The 23266-nt window shown below is 40.2% G+C and overlaps 1 protein-coding gene across 1 annotated transcript in view; it reads right to left on the bottom strand.

The window, feature by feature from the left end:
* ABLIM2 (actin binding LIM protein family, member 2) overlaps positions 1-23266 on the bottom strand; it is a 56452-nt gene that overhangs the window by 3454 nt on the left and 29732 nt on the right. Inside the window, exons 8-14 of the mRNA XM_008940909.1 lie at positions 22754-22806; positions 21993-22140; positions 14962-15020; positions 14026-14028; positions 12579-12633; positions 11072-11079; positions 10760-10840 (exon numbers count right to left, since the gene is read on the bottom strand). Coding sequence (XP_008939157.1) covers positions 10760-10840; positions 11072-11079; positions 12579-12633; positions 14026-14028; positions 14962-15020; positions 21993-22140; positions 22754-22806 — 407 coding nt within the window. The remainder of the gene's footprint in view (positions 1-10759; positions 10841-11071; positions 11080-12578; positions 12634-14025; positions 14029-14961; positions 15021-21992; positions 22141-22753; positions 22807-23266) is intronic.

Below are 23266 nucleotides of genomic sequence, written 5' to 3'. Positions count from 1 at the left end.
AGCAGGAATTGAATACAGGGACTCTGTGACCTCTGACTCAACTGCAGTAAAGGCTTAATGCCACCCTTCCCCCTGTCCTGCACTCAAGGAAAGGTGGTCACTACCCTCTTGCCCCTTTTATTTACATTATTTAACACCTTTAGGCTTCTCATGTAAATTAGGGAATACTGCCTATCCCATGAGCAGATAAAAGGACAGTAATACATTGACCTCTTGAGCCTCCACCACCATTGAAGAACTGGACCAGGCAAGAGGTCACTGGAAACAACAGTGGTGATCCTGAACTCTCAAACTCTCTCTTTCTTCTGTTTTTTTCTCCTTTTCGATTTTTCTTTATTCTCTCAGTCTTAGTCTCCTACCTGTTGCCATGTACAGTCATTCCAATTTGCTGTCATATTGATTTGCCATCATATCAGTCATTGCTATCATTTAGATAGTTGTTAAACCAAATTATACAATACATTTCCTTTTGCCTAGTTCAGATTTGATGAGGGAATACACCTAATTCCAGACAAGGGAGTCAACGAATCTGAGCCACCTCTCCCCCCTCCCTTTTGGGCGGGATGTGACAGAACGTTCTCACCATTTTTTTTTCTTGAGATAAATGACCTTCCTAGAAACGGCTGTGGTCTCATCAGATGTTTCAATACTGAAGGTCAATGGAGGGAGCAAGTCCTACCACAGGCCTCAGGCCTTTTCTGCAGGGTGCCAAATACTCGCTACACTTTCACCTCCCAGCAAGGCTTGCCGCTCATCCCAGTGCAGGCTCTGCAATTCTCCCTTTCCTCTACAACTTGGCCATTTATCATTTACCATTTTGTTTTGCCCTCAGGCTTAGCTAGCTGTCAGTCTGTATGCATCTGGCCAAGCCAGTATGAATTAGATGTGTTCTCTGCTCCTCTGCTTGTATCCAGATGACATCACCTTCATTCTTTGCATACACACATTTTCTAGTTATACTGAGGTTTTGTTTTACACTGGCACCATTTTTTTTCTCATCACAGAAGTTCTCAGTTGGTGCCGCCTGGTCTAAAACCAGATGAGAATTTCCAGCCTGGGGATGCAGTAGCAGAGATTGAGATGAGGAAAGCACAAGCTCACTTATTTCCACCTCCCATTCCACTAGAAAGTTTCTTTCCTTTTAATTCTTCTCCATGTACTGTCCCTTATTTCAAGGACTAACAACCAGAGTGCAATATTAGCAGTTTCTTATTACATCCATGTTCCACACACAAAAATAATTCTAAGAGAAGGGAACACTTCCTCTTTGTTCTGAACCCTCTCTGAGGACACCAGTCTGCCCAGTGTACCGTAATTCCCACTGTTTTTCCTGCATCTCAGAAACTTTCACCATCTCTTTCTTAAACATCATGGGCTCTAGCTTTGGGACCGACCCCAGAAGCAGCAATGATTACTGTACTGCTGGAAAATTTTGGAATGAACCTTGATCCCAAAAAGATTTCATCGAACTGGCAAAGCTTCAGATAAAAGTAACAAAAGTAATCATGGGTTGCAGAGTTTGATTTATGAGGAAAGACTAAAAGGCCTAAATATGTATAAGCTGAGCCAAATGATGAGTAAGGGAAAATATGGTAAATGTCTGCAAGTATTTGAAGGGTCTAAACACCATGGGAATAGGCCAGTGTGGGAAGTTTAAGTTCATACTTTTCTTTGTATGTGTGATGTTAAAGTTTGTCTGCACTATTGTTGGTATTTTGCTAAACCTTACAGCCTTAAGAGCTAGAGCTCTTCCCAAACAAAGGCAGAGAAAATTCACCACTAAGAAATCTTAGATTGATTTGTCTTTCTCCTCAGCTATTTGAATATTAATTTGTCTTAACTGAAGCATTACCTTGTCTCATTAGTCAAACAAAAGAAGGGAAATTGAAAATCATGCATAGGGAATAGGGAGGATATTCGTTTTGAGGTATGAGAGTTGTGTATGTAAAGCTGTGCTTTACAAGGCCAAGAACAGGATTTCTTTTTTTCTTTTTAGGATTGGATTGGCTTAAAATATCCAGCTATGTTAACATTGCATCATTGGGCCATTAAAGGAACAGCCAAACTTATTAGCAAAAGTAACATTCATTCCTTTTTTTTTTTTATTAGTGTTGGCCTTGTTTACATAGGAAGTCTGGGTGTTTTACAGTGTGCTAGTAACTGATCCGTAATTCCCTTTGTGACAGTCTGGCCATATTCAGGCATCTTAACTCGCTCTGCTTCTCCACGCCGCATCAATAGCAAAGCTGGGCACGTTGCAGACATGGAGGAGAGCACAGAGAACCAGATTAAGGTCCCCTTCTGCCTATGCTCTGAACTGACCGGATTTAAGTGAGCTCAGCTGGGAAGCTGTGTAGTGGTGTTACCATGATGCTACCTGAAACCCTTCCTAAAAAGGTAAGGTGAACATTTTAAAGATAGTTCTTCACTAAAAAGACTGTTATACTAGAGCTTGTGGCATCAGAACGTCAGGATTTGGGGTATTTTTAAGTGTGAAACTGCCACACTAGAAAGGGCTACTGCAGCATATTGCCTTGGTAAAATTGTATTAGGCTGAGGTTTAGTAAAGTCAACAGTGCTCAGTCTTTTGTTCTGGACAGCATTCTATCACAGCCTGCGTGGGAAATCAGAAAAAAACAATGAGACTCAAATTCAGTAAAGTGCCGAGGACCCACCAACTACATCCATGGGTTACAGCAGTGGCTTTGTATGGAAGAGGAGGGTCATGTCTCCAGAAGCGCAATCTCTCACCTGCACTAAGACCATTTTCTATTAAAGATATGCGATCACAACCTTGGGATCCTGCTTTGGGAAGCCTGAAGGCAGCCTGCAGCTTGGGGACTGAACTCTGCTGCAGCACTACCACATCTGGGCACTACCTATAGGGTACAACACAGTGTAAGAAGGGTCACCATACCTTGCTGTAATTCTGTAGCTAGCTCTCCTAAAACATACAAACACACAAGGGAAGAATCAGAACGCAAATGTTTCTTATTAAGATATACAAAACTAAGCACGGGCTGAGCTAAACCTCTCTACTGCAATGCAACCACTATAATGGAAAATCCTCATGCTCTATGAAAATTAAAATGAGTGGTACAGCTACACACTCACTTCTGAGTCTCTCAGAACAAAAGTAATTAATTGCACATTCAAATACTTGCTTCACAGTGTTATCTCAGAAAGAAACAATGCTTTTCACTGTAAATTAATGAGGCTTATCTCTGTTTTTCTGTGGCCTGTTAAAAAGCCACTAACCATTCTGGATAGAGTTATAACGTTTATTTAATTCAATAAGATTTTTCTTCCCTGAGAATAATTTGCTTTCAATGAAATTCAGAGATCTTCAAAACTAATACTTAGGAACATGTCACTGGTGTGAATAAGTCACAGGAAAGGAAAATTGCAATTAACCTACAGGCACACTGCAGATATCTGTGACCAGGTCCTGCTTCACAAGCATGTTTATTCTGTGTTAGTAATTGGATGGGAATCCTCATATGAAAACCTGCTGACACAGGAAATTCAGAGGATTATCATGCTTCCTCATGAGTCAGTATTGAGCCAATGAACCAACACAGTGGATGGCGGGAGGTGATGAGCTGAAGTCTAGGAAAATCAAAGTCCTAATTCCTAGAGGTCATTTAAAACGTTAAGTTTGTTTCTCTTTTGCTGTTTTATATAATGTTCATAGAAAACGACAGCTGAGCATTACATTGGCTTTGCTTGAATCCACAGTGAAACCTTCAGCTAGTCTCTCTCTGAAGCACCACTGTGAGCTCTGTTTTATAGAGTGTAATTTTAAATAGTTATCCAATTCGGTTTTGTTCAGAGTCCTTGTAACACTTCCAATTGCTCATCCACAAAATCCAGAAGTAAAAGCCACAGGCTCTTTTCCAGAGTCTCCAAAATGAAAAATACTCAAACTAAACTGGGATTTACTGGGAAAGGCTTATTCACAGGCAAGTGAGCATTCATGTAAATAACAAAATCTTAGCTCTTTAGGGTAGTGCAGAGGCCTTGCTGGTGGACCATAGTCTTTTCCTGAATTAAGATTTACGATGTTAGATGTATCTGAACATTTGGTGCAATGATAGTTTCCTCCCTTCTCCAGGTTTTCTCCTCTTTCCTTCCACTCCACTCCCTTCTCCTGTGCCTTTCAATATTAGACCAAATATTACTTAAGGCAATTATACAATTATAACTTTCGGGGAAATTTTCTCTTTTATGTATGCAATTTTGAATCCTCATTTTGCTTTCACAAGGTATGGATTTTTTACCCTTCTTTCTGTTGCACTGCTGGGGCTCATCAGGCTTTTCAGAGTTTTCTTCCAAGCCTTCTGCATGGCTAATTACAAAGCTGTAATTAGCCATGTGCCACATTCCCAAGGGAGTATTGAATGTTATGCTCATCTATGGAGTAATTAAGCATCATGCTCAATAAATATTTCAAATTATTAAGTAATTATGCAATCGGAGAAGATAAGAAAAGAAATGGCATGGGTTGCCACCTAATGAACTTCAAAAGGTATCAAGAGGTAACCAGAGCATCTCCATTGGTCAGAGGATGAGGCAGTAGGCACTACTACAATTGCAGTTACACTAGATCAGGTCACAGTCACACTAGTCACACTACTGAACACTTGGAGCACTTGTGCTACCAAGCCTTGGCAGGAGGTGTAGATCTCCCGTCTCCTCCGCTTTTGCATAGCAATGTGAGTCCTCAAAATAAGTCCTAGGAAAAACAGTGTAAAAAGCAGTGAGAAATGGAGTCTGAAAACCCAAGCATCTATAAAAGGCACCTGGATCTGTGGATGCATCTTGTTTAGTATCTCAGGGTATCATGAAACTTCACGAAGAAGCTGCATTTCACTCAGCACCACTACTGTAGGGCACTTACAAACTAACCCCTTGTGAAATACAACAAGGCACACGCAAAATACTCTGTAGTACCACTGTACATTCAATATTTTCCCCAGCTGAGTCATCCATAAATATGCAAAAAGCTGAAAAGACACAAATGGTTTCTGTCCCTACCCGTGGCAGAGGAGTTGGAACTAGATGATCGTCTATCATTTCTCTCAGGGATATTGGTATATTACCTACAGAGTGGCATACACAGAACATCTCTGAGGATAACCTATGCCACCATTCTGTCATTCAGCCAAATAAGCTTTTTCATACTGACACAGGCAACTGCCTTCAGCAAACTGCTGATAAAAGATATCATGTAGTTAAGACATTAATTCATAAATAAAACTAAAACTATGAATCCATAATGAATGATGAAAATATATAGAAGATAAAGAAAATATAGAATGTTGAATATATATATATATATAAGATTTTGATTTTCTAAAATTTAATTTGATTTACGTACAAAATACCTTAATCAGATTTTCCAGTTTCCCTTAGTTTGGGCTTTAGTGCATCTGCAGTATGAATGCTCTCCATGTAATCTCTGTTCACTCCTACAGTGTTTCTACTGTGATAGGTATTAGCTTTCATACATACCACAACATTTCTAATGCATATTTTTGTTTTGTAACAGCTCCTTTTGCAAGGGCTTTGAAAATTGACACAGACATCCAGCACTAATCACAACATAAACATTTGCCTAGAGTAAGAAACACCCCACAAATATTTTTCAAGCTGAACAGTGTGAAGTTCCACTGAAATCAGCTACCTGCACTTTCTTACTCCAGGGTACGATCTTCATTGTGAAGTGAGCCTGTAATCCCAAATCGAGCCCCAAACTACAAACTGCACTTCTCTGTTTTAAAACACACAGCATTCCACTTTTGCTCTGATTTTCCCCAGAGGAGATGAGGGACACAACGTGTATGAATGACATCTAGAAGCTGGGGCTGTTATAAATTCAGCCTCAATTACTGCAAAACCAGACCTAAAATGGTTGCAGTCCAAATGGCTAGAACCCAGGGTGACTGCTGAATAAAAACAAGTGGAAAAAAATGTCACCCCAAAAACAAATCCAGACAAGCAGCTTCAGGAAGAAAAGCATGTCTGCATTAATGTGAGTACTCTGTTCAAACAAGACCGCACCCATGTTTCAACCTCTCATTTCTGTTTACAAGAGAAAAAGGTGGCAGAGGAAGGTTTGCTACTTGACATTCCAGAATATTTTTTTCCTTAGCAATTGTTTCAGTGTATCCTTGTTAAACAAAGAATGAACTGAACAGGCTCAAACAAAAGTGCAAAGATTTACTTTCTACTGTTTCAGGTAAGCACGAATGAATACCACTTTGGCACTCAAAAGAAAAGGCTAAAGAATCTAAGATACAGTAAGATGAGAAAATAAAATTAAATCACTAAAAGATGGTTTCCAAATAGAAGACTCTGACCATGTTGGCTTTCAAAACTACCAGCCTGTGACCACAAAAAAAATCTTATACTCTGTGATAAAAACAACTTCAGGAGGGAAGAAAGGCAGCTGGGCATGAACCATCAATTTGGATATGCAAGCACCGAGCAGTGTTGCTGTGACTGAATAACTGGCAAACAATATCTAATCTAAGAGAAAAGTATCAAGTGCATGCTTTTAGGAGCCCAAGGCCTAAATTATAAAAGATATTAAGTGCTTGAAAGAGTTAACACAACTTTCAAAAGTGACCATAAGACCAACTTCCTTTTGTACAAAAACCCAGACAGGCCACATGGAACACCATCATGAAACTAGCAGGTAAGGAATGTGCTAATGTGTACCACCCAAAGGTGATATCTTAGAGTCTGAGAACTCAGGACTTAAGTTGTCCAAAATAGGGAAGTTTGCTACAGGACACTTAAATTTAAGCCCTTGCATAATGAAATGATCCTTTAGATAAAATGTTCCAAGATAGACCAAATGATGTGGTTTTTCAAATACTATTGCAGCAAAAAAGCACCAAATAATCCTATTTTGTAATTATACTATTTCAAGGCTTTGTCTTCACAGAATATCCCAACACAGGAGGTCTTCAAAGCAGGACCAACTTCAAAATTAGACCATGTTGAAGGCCTTGTCCAGCTCAGTTCTGCATTCCTCCAGGGATGAAGACTGCACAGCATCTTGGGTAACCTGTTCCAGTGCACCACTCTCCCCGTGGGGAACTCTTCCCTTATATCTAACTGCAATTTCCCTTCCTGCAACTTGTAACTGTTGCCTCTTGGCCTTGCAGTGTGTGCTTCTGAGGAGGGTATGTTTTTCTCTATAAACCCTTTACTGCAAAGGTGAGAGGCTGAATCATGCCCAAGTTGTTTCCATCAGGACCACCACGCACTTTTCTGAAGAGCCGTTCCTCTGATGAATGGCATTCTGCCACAAGTGCAGGAATCTGGATTTACCTTCACTGAACTTCATGAAGTCCCTGTTGACCCATTTCTCTAGCCTGGCCAGGTCGCTCTGAATGGAGGCTCTGCTCACCTAAGCATCAACTGCTATTACCCCAAGTTTGTGTCATCTGCAGATGAAATGAGGGTGCAGTTCTTCACAGAGATTGTATAATCCAACTCTGTGCTACTGCGTTGTTGTTCTGTAACATTGTCTGAATGAACTTGTTCTTCATCATTTTCCTTTAGAATAGCTCACAGGAATGCTGTTCCGTTTATCTAACGTTAGAATAAACAGCACAGTGGTAGAGGGAAACATCTCAAATATTGCTGGGCCAAATCCTTATCTAGTGTAAATTCCTCACATGTCTAATCAGCTTATCCTAAATGAAGATCCAGACTATCCATTCAATAGCCACAGTGCCAGTAATGTATTTAAAAATCAGCAGGTTGTTTTTTTGTAACTAGTTCTCAGTGCTGCACATATTAGTTCACTGTTGGCACAAATCGATCCTAGAGGAGCAGGAAGAACTGTGTGCTTCTGCCTCACAGCTGACTTAGCACAACCAAACAAAAACATGCCGAGTGTTTCTATGCTTAGACATACGTGCTTTTGAAGAAAGAATTCAAAATATTTGAATGCATTTATTAGCAGTTGAGCCTTCCTAATCTCCAGATACCTTTTGGGCATAGGAAAATATGCATTTTTACAAGAAACTATTTTTAATAGTCTTTAAAATAAATTTTTTACACAACAGTGTAATCTAAAAAATACTCACAATGGGAGCAAAGTTAGGAAAACACTACCCCACACCAAACCTCCACCCTCCTGCAGTATGACCACTCATCCAGGCCTTCATTGCAGCCTCCCGTAATTTGATCTGAGGAGCTAATTCTATCTACTTGAGTTCACTTTTTATGACAGGAATATTCAATATAGGAGACTTCCCTTGGAAGAGGGTATCAGAGACTAACAACAGCACTTCTTCCATGACACCTATGCTGAATCATTCAGAATTCACAACAAACTCTGTTTCACAAACAGGAGCATGCTTCAGGACAACATGCAAGAAGCCTATTAAATAAATCTGGTTCATGCAGATTTAGTCACCTTATTACACCAAACCAGACCAGGAAACTAGAAACATGACAGGTGAGATGTTCTAATCATACTGGACATGGTAAGACTCCTTTCAGGTTTGGTAGCTGATAGAAAAGAAAACAGTTTTATGTGTCCTTTCTCTGACACCATCTGTACCCTGTCCACAGTCACCACATCCAGGAGTTTGTTCTGATCTGCAGTAGCACGAGCCAGGTAAGGCTTAAGCCCCAGAAAACTGACCAGAATAAAACTAGAATATTAGAACATGGATTTTTTATTTTTTTTCTGAAAAGATTGTCCTACCTAAATCACTCTACAGTTTGGGTAATACATGGGCTTTGCAGTACTATCACCTTCACCATTTCCATAGGCACAATCCAGCCCTTTCAAAAGTAACGTCGGCTGTGAAGGATGGGAATAGAAGATGAGCCAGAAACCAATCCTGCTTGGAAAGAGTACTTGCCTTCTAGAGATCCTTGAGCATTGAATCATACCCCCTAGCGAATGTGAAATGGAGCTCAAGAAAAGGAGAAATCTAACTTCAGTATTTGCTTCCAGCATTTCCAGTGTTGCCCTCAAAAGCCTGAAGATACCAAGATATGCTAAATAGGTCCTAGCTGATGGGGTGTGTCTGTCTCTGTATGAATAATCCTGGTCTGTTCCTGTACAAAGTTATAAACCCACATAGGCTTGGGCTCCCCAAGTCCTGGGTCTTGCCCAAGCCTGAAATCTGCTGAATCCACAAGTCAGTAACTAAGTTACAATCTTCTTCTTCTGCAACAGGACGAAATAATGATAATCCACTTCTTTATGCAAAGCTACATATTTCCAGCAATTCTGTAATGCAGAAGGAAAGGACAGGGAGGAGGGGAAGAGGCCAGCAGGGAAGGCAACAGTTTATTCCTGTCCCTTAGCTCTGCATATGGTTTGAATGTGTAGATGAGCTGCTACCTTTGTTTTTCCAGTAGTTATAAACCTACTAAAATCCTGCTAATTTAATTGTTTAAAAAAACTACCAACCCTTAATAAATGTGAGATGGTCTACGAAAGAGTCCTTCCTGCAGACACACGTGTTTAACATAGTGCCACAACCAGCAGGATCAGCCTGGTCCCCTTATTGCTTTTCTGCTAGAGGTTTGAAGCAGATCTTGTTTATTGTTCTTTTTTGCAAACCTGAGTGAGATCTTTGAAGTGGCCAGGCTACTTGAGCCGTCAGGCACTGGGCTGCACCCGGTGTGAGGCAGACCGAGCAACACCAGTGTTAAACAAACAGCCATCCCAGCAGAGGACAGTGGATGAGTTACAGAGAATGGCAGTCAGGACAGGCACAATCCATCCAAAGCAAACTACATGTTGTCTTAAAAAAGCAATTTGGAGCTGCATTTGCCTTTCAGACCAGTCTGATGTGTTTAAATAAAGACTCTATCCTTTAACATACACACACATATATATGTAAGAATCCTTTATAGGATGTGCCTAGATGAGAATCCCTCCAGCTCCCTGTTCGTTTTTCTGGAGTCATTATGCTTTTATTATTGCTATCACACCTTGCTATACCCCAGGCTTAAAAACAGCACATGTTTGAAGCTCTTTTTTTCCTTAAAATTAAATCAACACCACTTGCTGGGTAATCAAGTGACAAGCACACTGAAGTATTTAAGAACATAACTCCATTTCCAAGCTATACTACATGTAAAAAATCTTATAAAATATTTTTTTTAAAAAAAATAATCTTTAATGAGGATTTTTCTGGTACTTCATAGTTTTTCTTTTTTTTTACTTTAAGATTAAAGTTGGTTTTTTTTCTGGCCACATTATCAAGTTCAAAATGCAAGAAATTTGTTTAAATATAAAGCTTCCTCAAAGTCCAATACTGTTATCAAATAATTTTTATTGAACTCTCTCCTCTTCTTAATGGTAATTCACAGTAAATCCGTAGCACAGTTATCATGGGTCACAGAGCCAAGGGAGAGGCTGAATAAGACAATGGACCAGAACTGATGAACCAAGTTTCTACCCATCCATTCCAACTTTCAGTATCTTGTATCATCATTCAAAACTAATGGGTTTCACCAGGATCTTTGTAAAACACCATTTGGTCAGATATTTGCCAGGTTTTTAGCTACCCATTTTCAGTTAAATTGCCTACATACTAGGGATTCAAAATAAAATAAAATAAAATAAAATAAAATAAAATAAAATAAAATAAAATAAAATATATAATGTTATTCCTCTCTTCTTTCCTTGATATTATGTGGACACAGGAATATCTAAGATGGTAAATAAAGAGGACAAAGACTTGCAAAGTCATCAAGCGAGTATAATTCCTACCTCCAGCCTGGTCCTGTCCACATCCTTAGGCAATTTCACACGAACTCGGTTTGTTACAATAAGTGTTTCATAAGGATAAATCTGTTAAAAAGACAAGAGCATATGAACTCCAGCCAAATATGATTCTGATGTGTGGAAATGACACTGTGGGGAACTTACTAAATGAAATGGTACATACTTGCATTCTGATTTGACAAATATTTCACTGGGACAAATATTAACAAAATAAAATAAAAAAAAAGGAACACATGTAACCTTGCTAGGAAGTGCTGAATCTGATTGTTCTTCCAGTGTTGGAAAAGCCCTTCTTACCTTGTATTCTGCAAAAGAATGAGAACAGGTAGACAGTTTAGAATTTATAGGCTTCTTTTGGAGTCGCCACAAAGAACACTGAGGTAATTAGTAATTTGTTAGGCTACTACATTTCTTTCCTCTCAATAGGTGTTGAGTAACTGCATGCATAGCAAACGTTTGACCCCCATGCTCTGAATGCCTATAATGTTGCCTATTAGCAAAGCAATAGTCCTTGAAATCAAAGGCTTATTACAGAGAATCCGTCTCCCGGTGCCATTAGGTTTCACAGTGAGCGTGCCTGGCTAAACTGGGAATTTACAGGAGGCTTTTGTGCAGAGTTAAGGCAGTCTGTCAGGCAAAAGTCCTGCCCTTACTGTTCTTTACTGAAAATAACTAAACTATACGGATAATTACAGGCATGTCAGTTTGAGAACTTATATGAAAACCATTGAGTTAATACAAAATACATCAACATTCTACACTTGGGCTGACTGCAGTGGGGATAATGACAGTGACAATGACTCCTGGATCTAAACTAGCTCAAGAGTATTCTAGTTAGGTCAGTATATGATTATAAGATATGATTATATGACTATATGATGGTGAAGTCACCATCCCTGGAAGTATTTAATAGATGTGTAGATGTGACACTTAGGGGCATAGTTTAGTGGTGGACTTGGCAGTGCTAGGTTAACAGTTGGATTTGAGGATCTTAAAGGTCTCTTTCTAACAGACAATTATATGAGTATCACTTTTCTATTCACTTTCTATGACTACCACAAGGTCATCTCTTCACCAGGTTAGCCAGTAGGGTTTCAAAGACCTTTTAGTGGTCTGAAATGAAAGCAGAGATGAGCCTGCTTTTCAAATTCTGTACTTTAATCTATTCAAACATAAAGATTTGTATCAACACAGAGACATGAAGTAAAGCATTAAAGTAAGATTTTTAAAATGAGATTAAGTGTCTTGGAAACAAAACCCTACTCTTCCCTACGCATAGATTCGTGTTCCCAAATTGCTCAGCTCTTTTGAAAATTCCAATCCAAGTCCAAGTTCTATACTAAGTTCACAGTCCACTTAAACTGGAATAAAACAAATGAATGCAAATTATGCTTGTTGAATTCTGTGCAATTCAACTACACTGTAGCATAAACAAGAAGCACAATGGACATTAAAAAACCCAATAATTTTGATGTATCTTGAAGGAGTGATTATCTTAAATTTCTTCCTTTGATGAGACCATCGCTACAAAGGCTGCTGCAATATACTGGAACTGAGGATACTGGGATTGACTCAGCCTGGTTGCACCAGTTTAGAATGCAGGACTTCAGTCAGGCCTTAGATATTTGGCTAGATAAAAAGAAGATTCTATGTGATAAATATGATACTAAGCTGGGTCTCTGTCTAGTCACTATTACGTGGACTATGGGAGTATATTAGAATTGTAACATTTATGGAAATCTGTTAATGAGCATCCTCAAAGGAAGAAAACATGAAGTGGAGTGGAAACAATATTGTAATGTACCTTTCATCCCCCAGCTTGCCTCCTGGTCTGTTCCATATTGGCCCATATTTTCAGGCTGAAAGAGAACGAAAGAAGCATTGTGGCAGTAAAATACACCTGTATTGCTTCACATGTTGTTGAGAGAAAAAAGAAAAACAGCTGGTACCACACAATCAAAATGCAGATCGTTGTGAGAGAGAAAGAATAAAGTCTCATTTGAACTTGCCCTCATTGCTCAGAGCAGGTCTCACAACACCCACCAGTCACAGAGATGCAGCTCTGGCTGTGCAGAAGGATGGAGTGTCAGTGAGTGCCTGGCACCTCAGAGCCACTGCAGGTGCACTTTGTGGGCTATGCTCTCACCTCCCACTGGTCAGTGAAAGCTTGGGTGTCACTCAGAGAGGTCATGGTAGTGCCATATCACCCCACCTCACCTCTAAGCCCTTTGGATGTTTTCAAGCTCTGATTCCTTGCAGCTTTCAGTGAGGCAGAAAGGTGTCAGAAAGCCACCAGCCACCTCCATTTGATGACCTGGCAGTAAGGTAAAGACTGAAGTTGTCGCATGCCTCTCCCTGTGATGCAGACATCTTACTGCCATTATCACAAATCACTTATGCTGCCCTGAAACTTGTCTCATTCTGCTTTCTGCTTCACACTGCTGATGCCACTAAGCCCAGGGAGAACTTTGCATATGTGCCATAGCTCTGTGTGACTCACTGTCTGTTTCCTTTGCTGACAAATGCTATGATGAAAAACAATACAGGAGATGAGAAAAGCACTATTATTTTCTTTTTCCTGAGACTCATTTTAGCCTGTTAGGGTACCAATGGTGTGCATGGCTATGCTCACAATAACCTGCAAGGCTCCTTACTGTTTGGTTTTGGTTTATTTTGTTATGCAGCACTGGGATGGCTGATTAAAAATAACAAACCACAAAAGCTGGTATGAACCTGCAATCCAAACAGAGGACATCCATTCTGGGAAGAATTTTGGCCTCAAGGATTTGACCACGAGCAACCTTTTCAACTTTCCTACAGTTTTCGGCTGTGAGGTTGAAGCCTTTAGGTGGGACGGATGCTGCCATCTGCTGCTTTCGTACCACATTGCATGGCTTCAGCCTGCAAGGGCAGCCAGCTCCCCTGCTGATGGGGTTTGCTTTGACTTCATCTGTGTGAAGCCCTCTGACAGCTTTGGTGCCTCACCAGCGCACTGGCCGGGTGTAAATCTGCCCCTTGCTCAGTTCAAGTTAATAGTAACTTCAGATATTCTGAAAAGTCAGAAAAAAGCTGTTGACTCATAGGTGGGGACAGCTTTATCTAGGGCTTTTAAAATTCCTAAATCTCATTTGATAAAGTTGCAGTGCCACTGGTTCCTTCAGAGAGGAATTCAAGCGGTCAGATATTGAAGCAATGCATGCACAACAAGTCTTATAATATTAACTCAAAGGGATGAACATTCATTTAGCTACTCTCTGAATATTGCTTCCTTGTAGCTCCTCCCAGTGACCTGCAGTTTGACTCCTATCACTGGAAAAGTTTAATCCTGCTCATGTACTTTTGTAGGTTTCACACCTTCCCTTGGAGAAAGGAGGGACTTTGAATGAGGTCCTGTCTTTGTAATTTAGACACAAATCAATCTTCAAAATGTAAATGCACATTTATCTATGTATTGCCAACTTATCACTATTAAGCATAATGGGTTTGTACCTAAAAATATAAGCCATGAACTGAGAACTCACAATGCAGTGTGCCAGAAAGAGAGACCACAGTGTCAAAGATGCCTTCTTAAAGACTTAAAAAATTATAAAAAAAGGATTAGAAAAACAATGGTGAGCCTGATCTGATCATAATTTTGTTATGCATTTTGCTTTCTAGATTGCTGCCTGCCATGCTCTCTGTATGGTCTCCTCCCTGCTTTAAAAGTACGAGGACTGCGTGTGTATCTGCATATATATACATATATATGTATACACACACACATATATATACACACACATGTACTGGAAAAAACCACAACGGATGGTTCGAGAGATGCAATGGATGTAGACTACTCTAAGATTACTATTTGCCTAATAATTATAGGCCTATCTCTCTCTATCATTAATTTAAGCTATACTGTGATCTACTAATATGTGCAGTCTGTATATTTTGGACTTTCCTTTGTTTTGGCAGGAGAATCAAGATCCCTCATGCTCATGATGCACACAATTAAAAGGAGAAGCCTCAGTCTGCCTTACTCTTGCAGACGGACAAACCGTAACCTGCACAGGCCAGGAATCTGTCAGACAGGGCTGGCAACCAAAACACCTTTGAAGTATTATTACTGTGTACATTTAAAACTAGTTACTAAGCTGCCTATTTATGATATGCTATTGCCCAGAGAATGCATTTAAATATATACCTACCTGATGTAAGCCATTCTTCCCATAGCCTGGGAGAGAAGCAGATTTAGAATATGGAAATCCTGTAAAAGACACAACATACAGCTATACTTTTTGTAAACCCTTTACAGCCTACTAAAACACCAAATTGAAGGAAACATCCATTTACAGCAATGACAAGATCAATATGTACATTCTATTAACAGGATGAAATAAAACTGAGCAATGCTCATTTTTTCTTCATATTTAATGTACATGAACATGTGTAACAATGTCTATAAATAACAGCAATCCAGGATGCATTCACCTTACCAGGCATGACATGAAGAGAGTAGTGGGACTCGTGTTACAGAAGTCTTACGCAGCTATGTGACTCAATGCAGATTTGAGAGCTTGTTAAATCTCTGCCCTCCAATTGGTATTAAACCATGACTTGAAAATAGGATTAAAGGTACCATTATTTTAGTTACATCACTTCAAATCACAGTCTATGTGGTCCAGTTCTGGTTTTGTTTCTTAAAAGTTAATTTTTTCAGACTTTGCTGCCTACACAAATTTATAAAGCACAGTATTGAGGAGGACTGGGATATCAAAAATTTGTTTTTCTTTCTTTAAAACTTTTTCTACAGCTTCAAGAGGAAAAAAACATAAATGAAGATATAGCAGTGGGTAAAGTAAATCAGTGAGAGTATAAAACTTTCTTTCTCCTGAGTGTTTAAGACAGACAAAATGGGCAAAGTGGTGCTACCTTGAACAAACTGGATATAAAATTGATGAAACTGTGCAGTCATCATGAAACAACTGAAAAACCTTATTTTTAATATCAAGTCTAATACAAAATTTTGGAGGTTCCTTTTGTCAGTGAAAACAGAAACAAAAATGTTTCAGATTAATTTTGGTTAATAAAAGTGATGTTACATAGAAGTGACAAGCTGAAACAGTTTAAATTACACAGAAGATGAGAAAACATGTGTAATAAACATTCTTGATTCCAGTACAGGAAACTCTGATAAATTGATGTAAGAGTTACAGAAGTCAGTTAGCTCAAAGAACTGAATGTACAATGCTCCTTTCTGTCAAAAAATGTTAGCAATCTGTGTCCAAAGGGGAATGCAGGAAGAGAATCCAGACCCCACTGGATTAATAAATACCCCAAGGAGATTATTAGGAATAAGCATACAGAAAGAAAAAACAAAAGATGGATCAGCAAAGAGCTCACAATGTGCTGAGATAAAGTGAGAACTGCCAGAAGTCAAGCTGAGTTAAGCACTGAAAATGATATTAAAACAAATAGCAAAAGGTTCTCCAGCTATCCAAATAAAAAGAGAACAAGGAAAGAAGAAATGGGATCGCTGGGAGTTACGCTATGTCAGTACATGGCAGAGGTGAAAGGTAACCTAGGTAGGGCTCCAAGACCGTTTTTAGGGACAAAAGGTAGAGTACTGAGCACTGAGGAAAAGCTAATGAAACAAGGGTATGCCAATGAATCAAAGTCGTGATGGAAACATAATTCAAAGCACTTAATGTAATTAAACAGGGAATGATAAGTTCACATTGAATTACAAGTCAAATACCTCTTACCATTGGAGAACAAAAACTATAGTTTTTATATTTTAGAAGGGAAAAAGATAAAGAGGAGCTATCAGTTTGCTTCCAACAGAAAACTGAAGAAGAGACTCAACAATCCATCCAAATAAACAAAATCAATTATACTCATGTAAATTTTTAATTGGTTTGACATAAGTTAAAGACATAGTGCCAGACTTGCTTGGTAATTTTCTTTATTAAGAGAAATCACTTCTGCACAACACAAATTTTAGTGGATGTCATCTAATGCTGTATTATTACAGTGTTTGTTATTTGGCCTCACATGGAATTAAATGAAAATCTGGAGAAATTGGGGTTTATCAGAGGAAATCAGTAAGGAAATAACAAAATGTAAGGAATGGATGAGAACTGAGGAGAGCTGACAGAAGAGTCAGCATGGACTGGTGTTGAGTTGAAATTGCCTCATGATTTCACTAATAATCTGGACACCCAAAACAGCTAATAAACTTTCCTGTCTACACAAAGTTATACAATACTGACAATATAGAGGAAGTCTGGGATATCATAAAGAATTGGGATATCCTTGAATACTGGGGTAATAGAAATAGGTAAAAAAAAGTTAATAATTCATGGGGCAAGTCATGCACTTGGGGAATAATGAACATCCCAAACTTCTGCTATTTAAGCTGAGAGCTCATAATTTGGAAATGATGGGAAGGGAGACATGCTTAGATACACAGCTCACTCACAAGATGACCTTGAGTTGCTAATATAAGTGCAAAAAAAGCAAAAGTTGGAAATGTCTGTCCTGACACAAGTAAGATACAGAAATAATAGTATTTTCAGGCAGTGAGAGGAGATCCTGGAGGAATCCCTTGCGCTATTCTTGTTCATCAGAGCTCAACTGGGTTATTAACTACACCAGACCAGAAGCCTACAGGATAACTGGGGTGGTGAAAGCTGGAAAGAAGGTTTGATAAACTTGACTTATGTAAGCTAGTAAAATGAAGATCACCTGTAAGAGCAAGAGATCTTTTAGAAACATAATCAACCATCATTGGAGGAGTGGTATAAACTATGAGCAGAATTTTTGGTTTCAGCCCCACAGGGGGTGTCCACAGCTGACAGAAGGGGTCATAGTGATGAATACTGGATGGATCGCTTACACTATTCCAGTTTGGAAACTAGAAACTCCTCATCGCCTGTTATCTGGATAGTGGTGACACCAAGGGCAAAGAGTACAATAACTGTGAGACAGAATGAGTGCATCTGCAATAAAAGTATCATCTCTGCTCCTGCCTGGCAGAAGATGCTGGTGTTGAACATCAGTGCAGAATTCAATGTCTTGGCTACAGAGAAGATGGGTGAAACATTTTTTTTTTCCCCCATGGCCAAATACTCCTCGGCTCCCCAGGAAAAGCGCGCTAAGGTAAAGAGGAGCCGCGCAGGCCGCCCGGACTGAGCCGCAGCCGCGGGCACGGGCGACATCGTGTGGCCGGCTGGAAAGCAGCCAGGAGGCCAATGAGGCCGAGACAGCGCCAAGGGGCAACGAGAGCCGCCGGCTCCGGCGGGAACCGTGCTGCACTCGGCTCCGGCTTCCCGCCGACTCAGCACAGGGTTAAACGCGGTTTGCTTTGCTTCCTTTTCTGAAAAAGAGAAAGGAAAAGGCTAAGAGTAAAAGCCGAGAGCCACGCACTGCTCTTGCTCACACCCAGCTCCAGTGGCACTGTGACAGCGATCCTCCGGAGGAGCTGCCCAGGCTAGAGCAATCTTTCTCTCTAAGCAGGCGCTGTCTGAACTGCATCCATGGGATGCTTCTCTCCACCCCAGATCCAGCTGCTCTCTGCACGGATACCGCTCCTGCTTTTTCACTACGACACTCACTCCAGCCTGGGTGTTCCGAGGCTGTCTCTCAGCACCTCAGGCACGCAGGAACAGCAAGGGTTACACAGCTCCCTAGACGTCTGCCTTCCCAAATATGTGACATTTAAAATCATAAATTACGGTAAATTATTAACCATGAAACACCTACATACAAAAAAACCAAGACACATTTACACAGGTGGGTGTAAGGAGATGCCAGCTCCCCTCTACATACAATGTAATGTGGCTAAGTATCTTCTAGAGCAGAATGAGCCTTCTCTGGTTTGCTCAGTGGCTGCACAGCTGAATGCAGGGCTGCTTGCACAGTGTTTGGACACGTCACCAAAGATTCACTGTCTGATGCCTCCTAACCCCTTCCACTCCGCATGTGACCACTTGGCACCAAACCTATACCCAAAGTTTATTTTCTCTGGTAGTCATCCTGACGCAGCCCACAAAGATGGGGCCAAATGTTAGAGTTCTCAACTGTAAGTGCAAGAGTCAGAGAAGCTACTCTTCTATGGCCAACGGGGCATGTGACTACAAATATTCAGAACCAAATATGGCAGCACTAAGTAGAGAAGGAATTCCATGTCCAAGGATGTCTATGAGTATTAAAACGGCCAGGCGGCAAAATAAAACCATGAAGAAAGTTCAAAAAATAAAAGATTAAATGTCAGGAGAAGCAAACTTCCTCAATGTCATTTCTGTGTAGCTGCTGATTGGGTAACAGGGCCAACTTCCATGAAGGACACTGAAATGCTGGCAAAAACGCAACGGAACACAAACTACGCAATCTCTGTCTCGCTTTGGCAGCGAGGTGATATTGACCCTGACAGAGGTGTGAACCATCTTTTGCATTTCTAGTTTTAATATCTCCACATTGCTAAGATAATAAAACAAATAAAAGAAATGCTGGTATGGAGGAGTGACATTTAGCAATATTCTCATGAAAAAAATTGACACCATAGGTTGTTCCTATATAAAACAGTATTTGGTGTCCTACATACTTCTCTCTACTTAAAATTTGCACTCAAGGACTATTTTCAAAATATATGTGTAAAAAAGCATCATATTGACTCCAGAAAGCTTCAAAACATAGCCAACATGTGCAACACAATGAGAGGTTTAGGTGTTCGTGTCTGGGCAATGACTTAGAGAAATTACGTGGATGAGGTGGTCAGACTTGGTTTCTCCTGCACAGGGGATCTGTCAAGGACAATAAGGCAAATGTGCCTCGAAACTACTACACACGTATGGGCTCTACAGTGAAGATATGGGAGGAGTGGGCACTCTTGCACAGGTGCTGGCTCTGCAGTGGAGGTACAGGAGGAGTTGGAGGCAGGGCCGACCAGCTCTGCTTCCCTGACTCCACCAGAGCATGCGTACGGATGGCATCAAATATTGGTCAGACACTTTATGGGGGTACCTGATCAAAACAACCATCCAAGACCCCATGAAATGCCCCCTGCCTCATTTTGAGAGGATTCTTAAGCCTACAACATGCATGTGCAACTTCGAGACCAGCCAGCAACTTATACACTCCCCCAGAGGACAAATCTCTATAAAGGCTTGAGACACAAAGGAATTGTGGTTGATCCACTACTTTCAGACCAGGACCTTGACTCAAGACAATGTCACTGGATCCATGGGCAGTGACACCTCTTCTTTTTTCCTAACTTTCTCCTGTATTTCTTTTCTCTCCTGTCTTACATTCTAACTCTCTTCTACTTATTTTTTATTAAGATTATTAAGATTAGGTAGTGCCACATTTTTAGCCTTAGATTGCAAGAAGGGAAATGGGTGTTAGACCACATGCCTTTATCCACAACACTACTGACTGTCATTAAGAAAAGCCAATAAATAGTTTTGCATTGTTTTCTGAGTCATTACTGTGGCTCTGTCACCTCTGTGGCTCCGCCGTGCAGGGATAGCCCATTTTTTGGGGATTACAAAAATTCACCTCCCTTGTTACACACCGAGACAGAATCCTACCATAGACCTTGCACACACGTATGCAATGGCTGGTGAGGATTAAGGAATCAAATCCTTTCAAGTTAGATCAGTGAGACTGATGATCCAAAATAACTTTTATCTTGTTACAGCCTTGTGACAGACTTTGTAGCATCTGTTTTTCCTCTTCCTTGCATAGCTAAGCCATAATTTCCTTAATATAAGTTGATGGAGCCAGCTATCCCATTACCAAAATGCCCACAAGACTGACATCCTAGCCCTGCTGCCAGGCATGCCTCGCATTGGGTGCATTCTTTTGGAAAACTGCTTCCCCAACTTGTTTACCCGAGATGACCTGCTGCTGCTGTATGGTGCAAAGTGGAGAAGGCAGGGAGAGGAATGGCCCAGTTAGTTGTTAAAATTTAACCTATTTTTGTCATTTATATAATCTAAAAGTACAATTCAGACTTGATTCTAGTGACCATTTCCTTCACCTCCTGACTTGCTGAAATGCAGAGTAAGAGATGTGTAGGACACACTTTTGGTACTGACAGCTAGCATGGGCATATGGTCTTCAGATCAGTATTTCGTTCCAAAATTACCCCATTATTCCACCTGGAAGGTTTCTGTGAAGTTATAGGCATAACTCTGGGATTTTATCAGAAATGGTGTGGCCAGCAGGACTAGGGCAGTGATCACGACCCTGTACTCGGCACTGGTGAGGCTGCACCTTGAATACTGTGTTCAGTTTTGACTACTTCACTACAAGAAAAACATTGAGGTGCTGGAGCATATCCAAAGAAGGACAATGAAGCTGGTGAAGGGTCTACAGAACAAGTCTGAGGAGGAGCAGGTGAGAGAACTGGAGTTGTTTAGGCAGGAGAAAAAGAAGCTCAGGGGAAATGTTATCATCCTCTACAACTACCTGAAAGGAGGTTGTAGTGAGGTGGGTGTTGGTCTCTTCTTCCTGGTAACAACTGACAGGACAAGAGGAAATGGCCTCAAGCTGGAAGCTTTAGGTTAGGTATTAGAAAAACTTCCTCACTGAAAGGGTTATTAAGCAGTGGAACAGGCTGCTCAGGGAGGTGGTGGAGTCACCATCCTTGGAGGTATTTAAATAAATGTGTAGAATAGGTGCTTAGGGACATGGCTTAATGTTGGGCTTGGCAGTGTTAGATTAATGGTTGGACACAATGATCTTAAATGTCATTTTCAACCTATGATCCTATAACAAAAAATGTGTGTTCTAAATTAATCTTTGAGCAAAGTGTTTTTTATGCTTATCAACGATACAGAAGAAATGCCTCTACACATATTCAAAATACAGTTTGTATCAAGGAATAACAAGTCAACAATCTGCCTGATACTATCATCCCACCTTTTGAAAGTAGATAACATAAAATAAATAGGCACTTGTATGTCACAATGGGGGACGGGTTTTGTGGTAAGGAGCCTCTGCTCTCCAAAGAGGCAAGACAGTTTCTTTATGCAAGCAATGAACTATCTTTCACTATAAATAGTTTCACTACTGAAGTCTGAAGGTGCTGGATGCTTACAAGCCATAGCAAATCAAACTGAAATGAAGCGTAAAGCAGACTAGATAGCTATGTGGGTGAGGCTACAGCAGGGCCACCTTCCTTTGGCACATTCCCACTCGGCAGGACCGGTGGGCCGGGGGGCGCAGGACTCACGGGAGTATCCAGCAGTCGTGCCTTCCTGCGCCCTTGGGAAGTTTTCTCTGTCAGTTCCGGCAGCAAGAGACAGGGATCGTGTGTCCAGATCTGGGGAGTTAGTTCTGGTGTCCATATCCCCTTTCAGAATAAGCCAACTGGTCTTTAGCTGGAGAGAGTAAAAGCCTATTACAAGATTTAGGATTTATCATCTGCATGCAGTCCTGCTTCACCTGTCCAGGAAGTCTTGTGAATTGGTTGTATGTTTATGCTAATTGCAACTTCTACCATCCTTTATCAAATTATAAAAGTTAACGATATCACGACTTGGGCATCACAGCTACTAAAAACTTTTAACTTTCAGCTGGGCCAAGGATAGTTTCTTTGTTAATTAAGCTGCCCACCGTGCCCCACTTTACAAGATGCACTATATCATCTTGTAATTAATCTGCTGTTAAGATTTTTGTTGTCTATTAATATAAACCCTAAATAAAGTCCACAGGCTTATCTGAATCAACTATGTATATAGTGACACTAAGTGAAAATCCATCAGTTTATTTCTCTTAATATCAAAATCCCTACGCCTTTCTTTACTGCAGAATGTAGCTTCTAAACTCTCTGGGTGAGATACTAAGCTTTTCTCATCTTCTTGGGAAGACCTAAAGGAGTAATGATTTTTTCAGCTATATGAATTAATACCTTTACATATGAACATGTTTTAAAAATCAGTTGCTTCAAGAAAGATCAATAAACTACTCCCTTTTGTTCTTTCCGATCATTACCTTTTTACTGTCCTGATCCAAGCTTCCATCCTCCCCTTCTGATCTTCTTGCTGCTGGAAGATTAAGTTAATTTCAAGCATTAGAACAGAAAATATATTTTGTGTTCTGTATGTTCTAAACATATTTTGGGGGGGAGGAGGGGGTGGAAAATAAAAAAAAAAACAAAACACCAGAACTGGACAGGAAATTTATGTGTAAAGCTAAGGTTTTCTAGAACTACTTTAAATTATTTTGAATCATCCTTCAGGTATACAGTGAATTTAGACAACCTATTCCTGATGGATTTTGAACCTATCTTTTTAGGAAGAAACTACTTTTGGGAAGCAATTAGTAGGAAATAACCTATATCATAACTAAGGTACAGGTTTATATAGTCACTGTACAAAGTGCAGTCATCTCCCTGTTCTTCTGTGCTACCATGACCATGAAGGTACATATGGTTACACAGATATTTTGTAGTCTGCACACCTGGGCCTCCTACATTCCCCAAAAGCATAGGCAATGATAAAAAGA

Source organism: Merops nubicus, unplaced genomic scaffold, assembly GCF_000691845.1.
Source record: "Merops nubicus isolate BGI_N331 unplaced genomic scaffold, ASM69184v1 scaffold15445, whole genome shotgun sequence".
NCBI classification, from domain to species: domain Eukaryota; kingdom Metazoa; phylum Chordata; class Aves; order Coraciiformes; family Meropidae; genus Merops; species Merops nubicus.
This window is presented reverse-complemented; position numbering and strand designations above follow the sequence as displayed.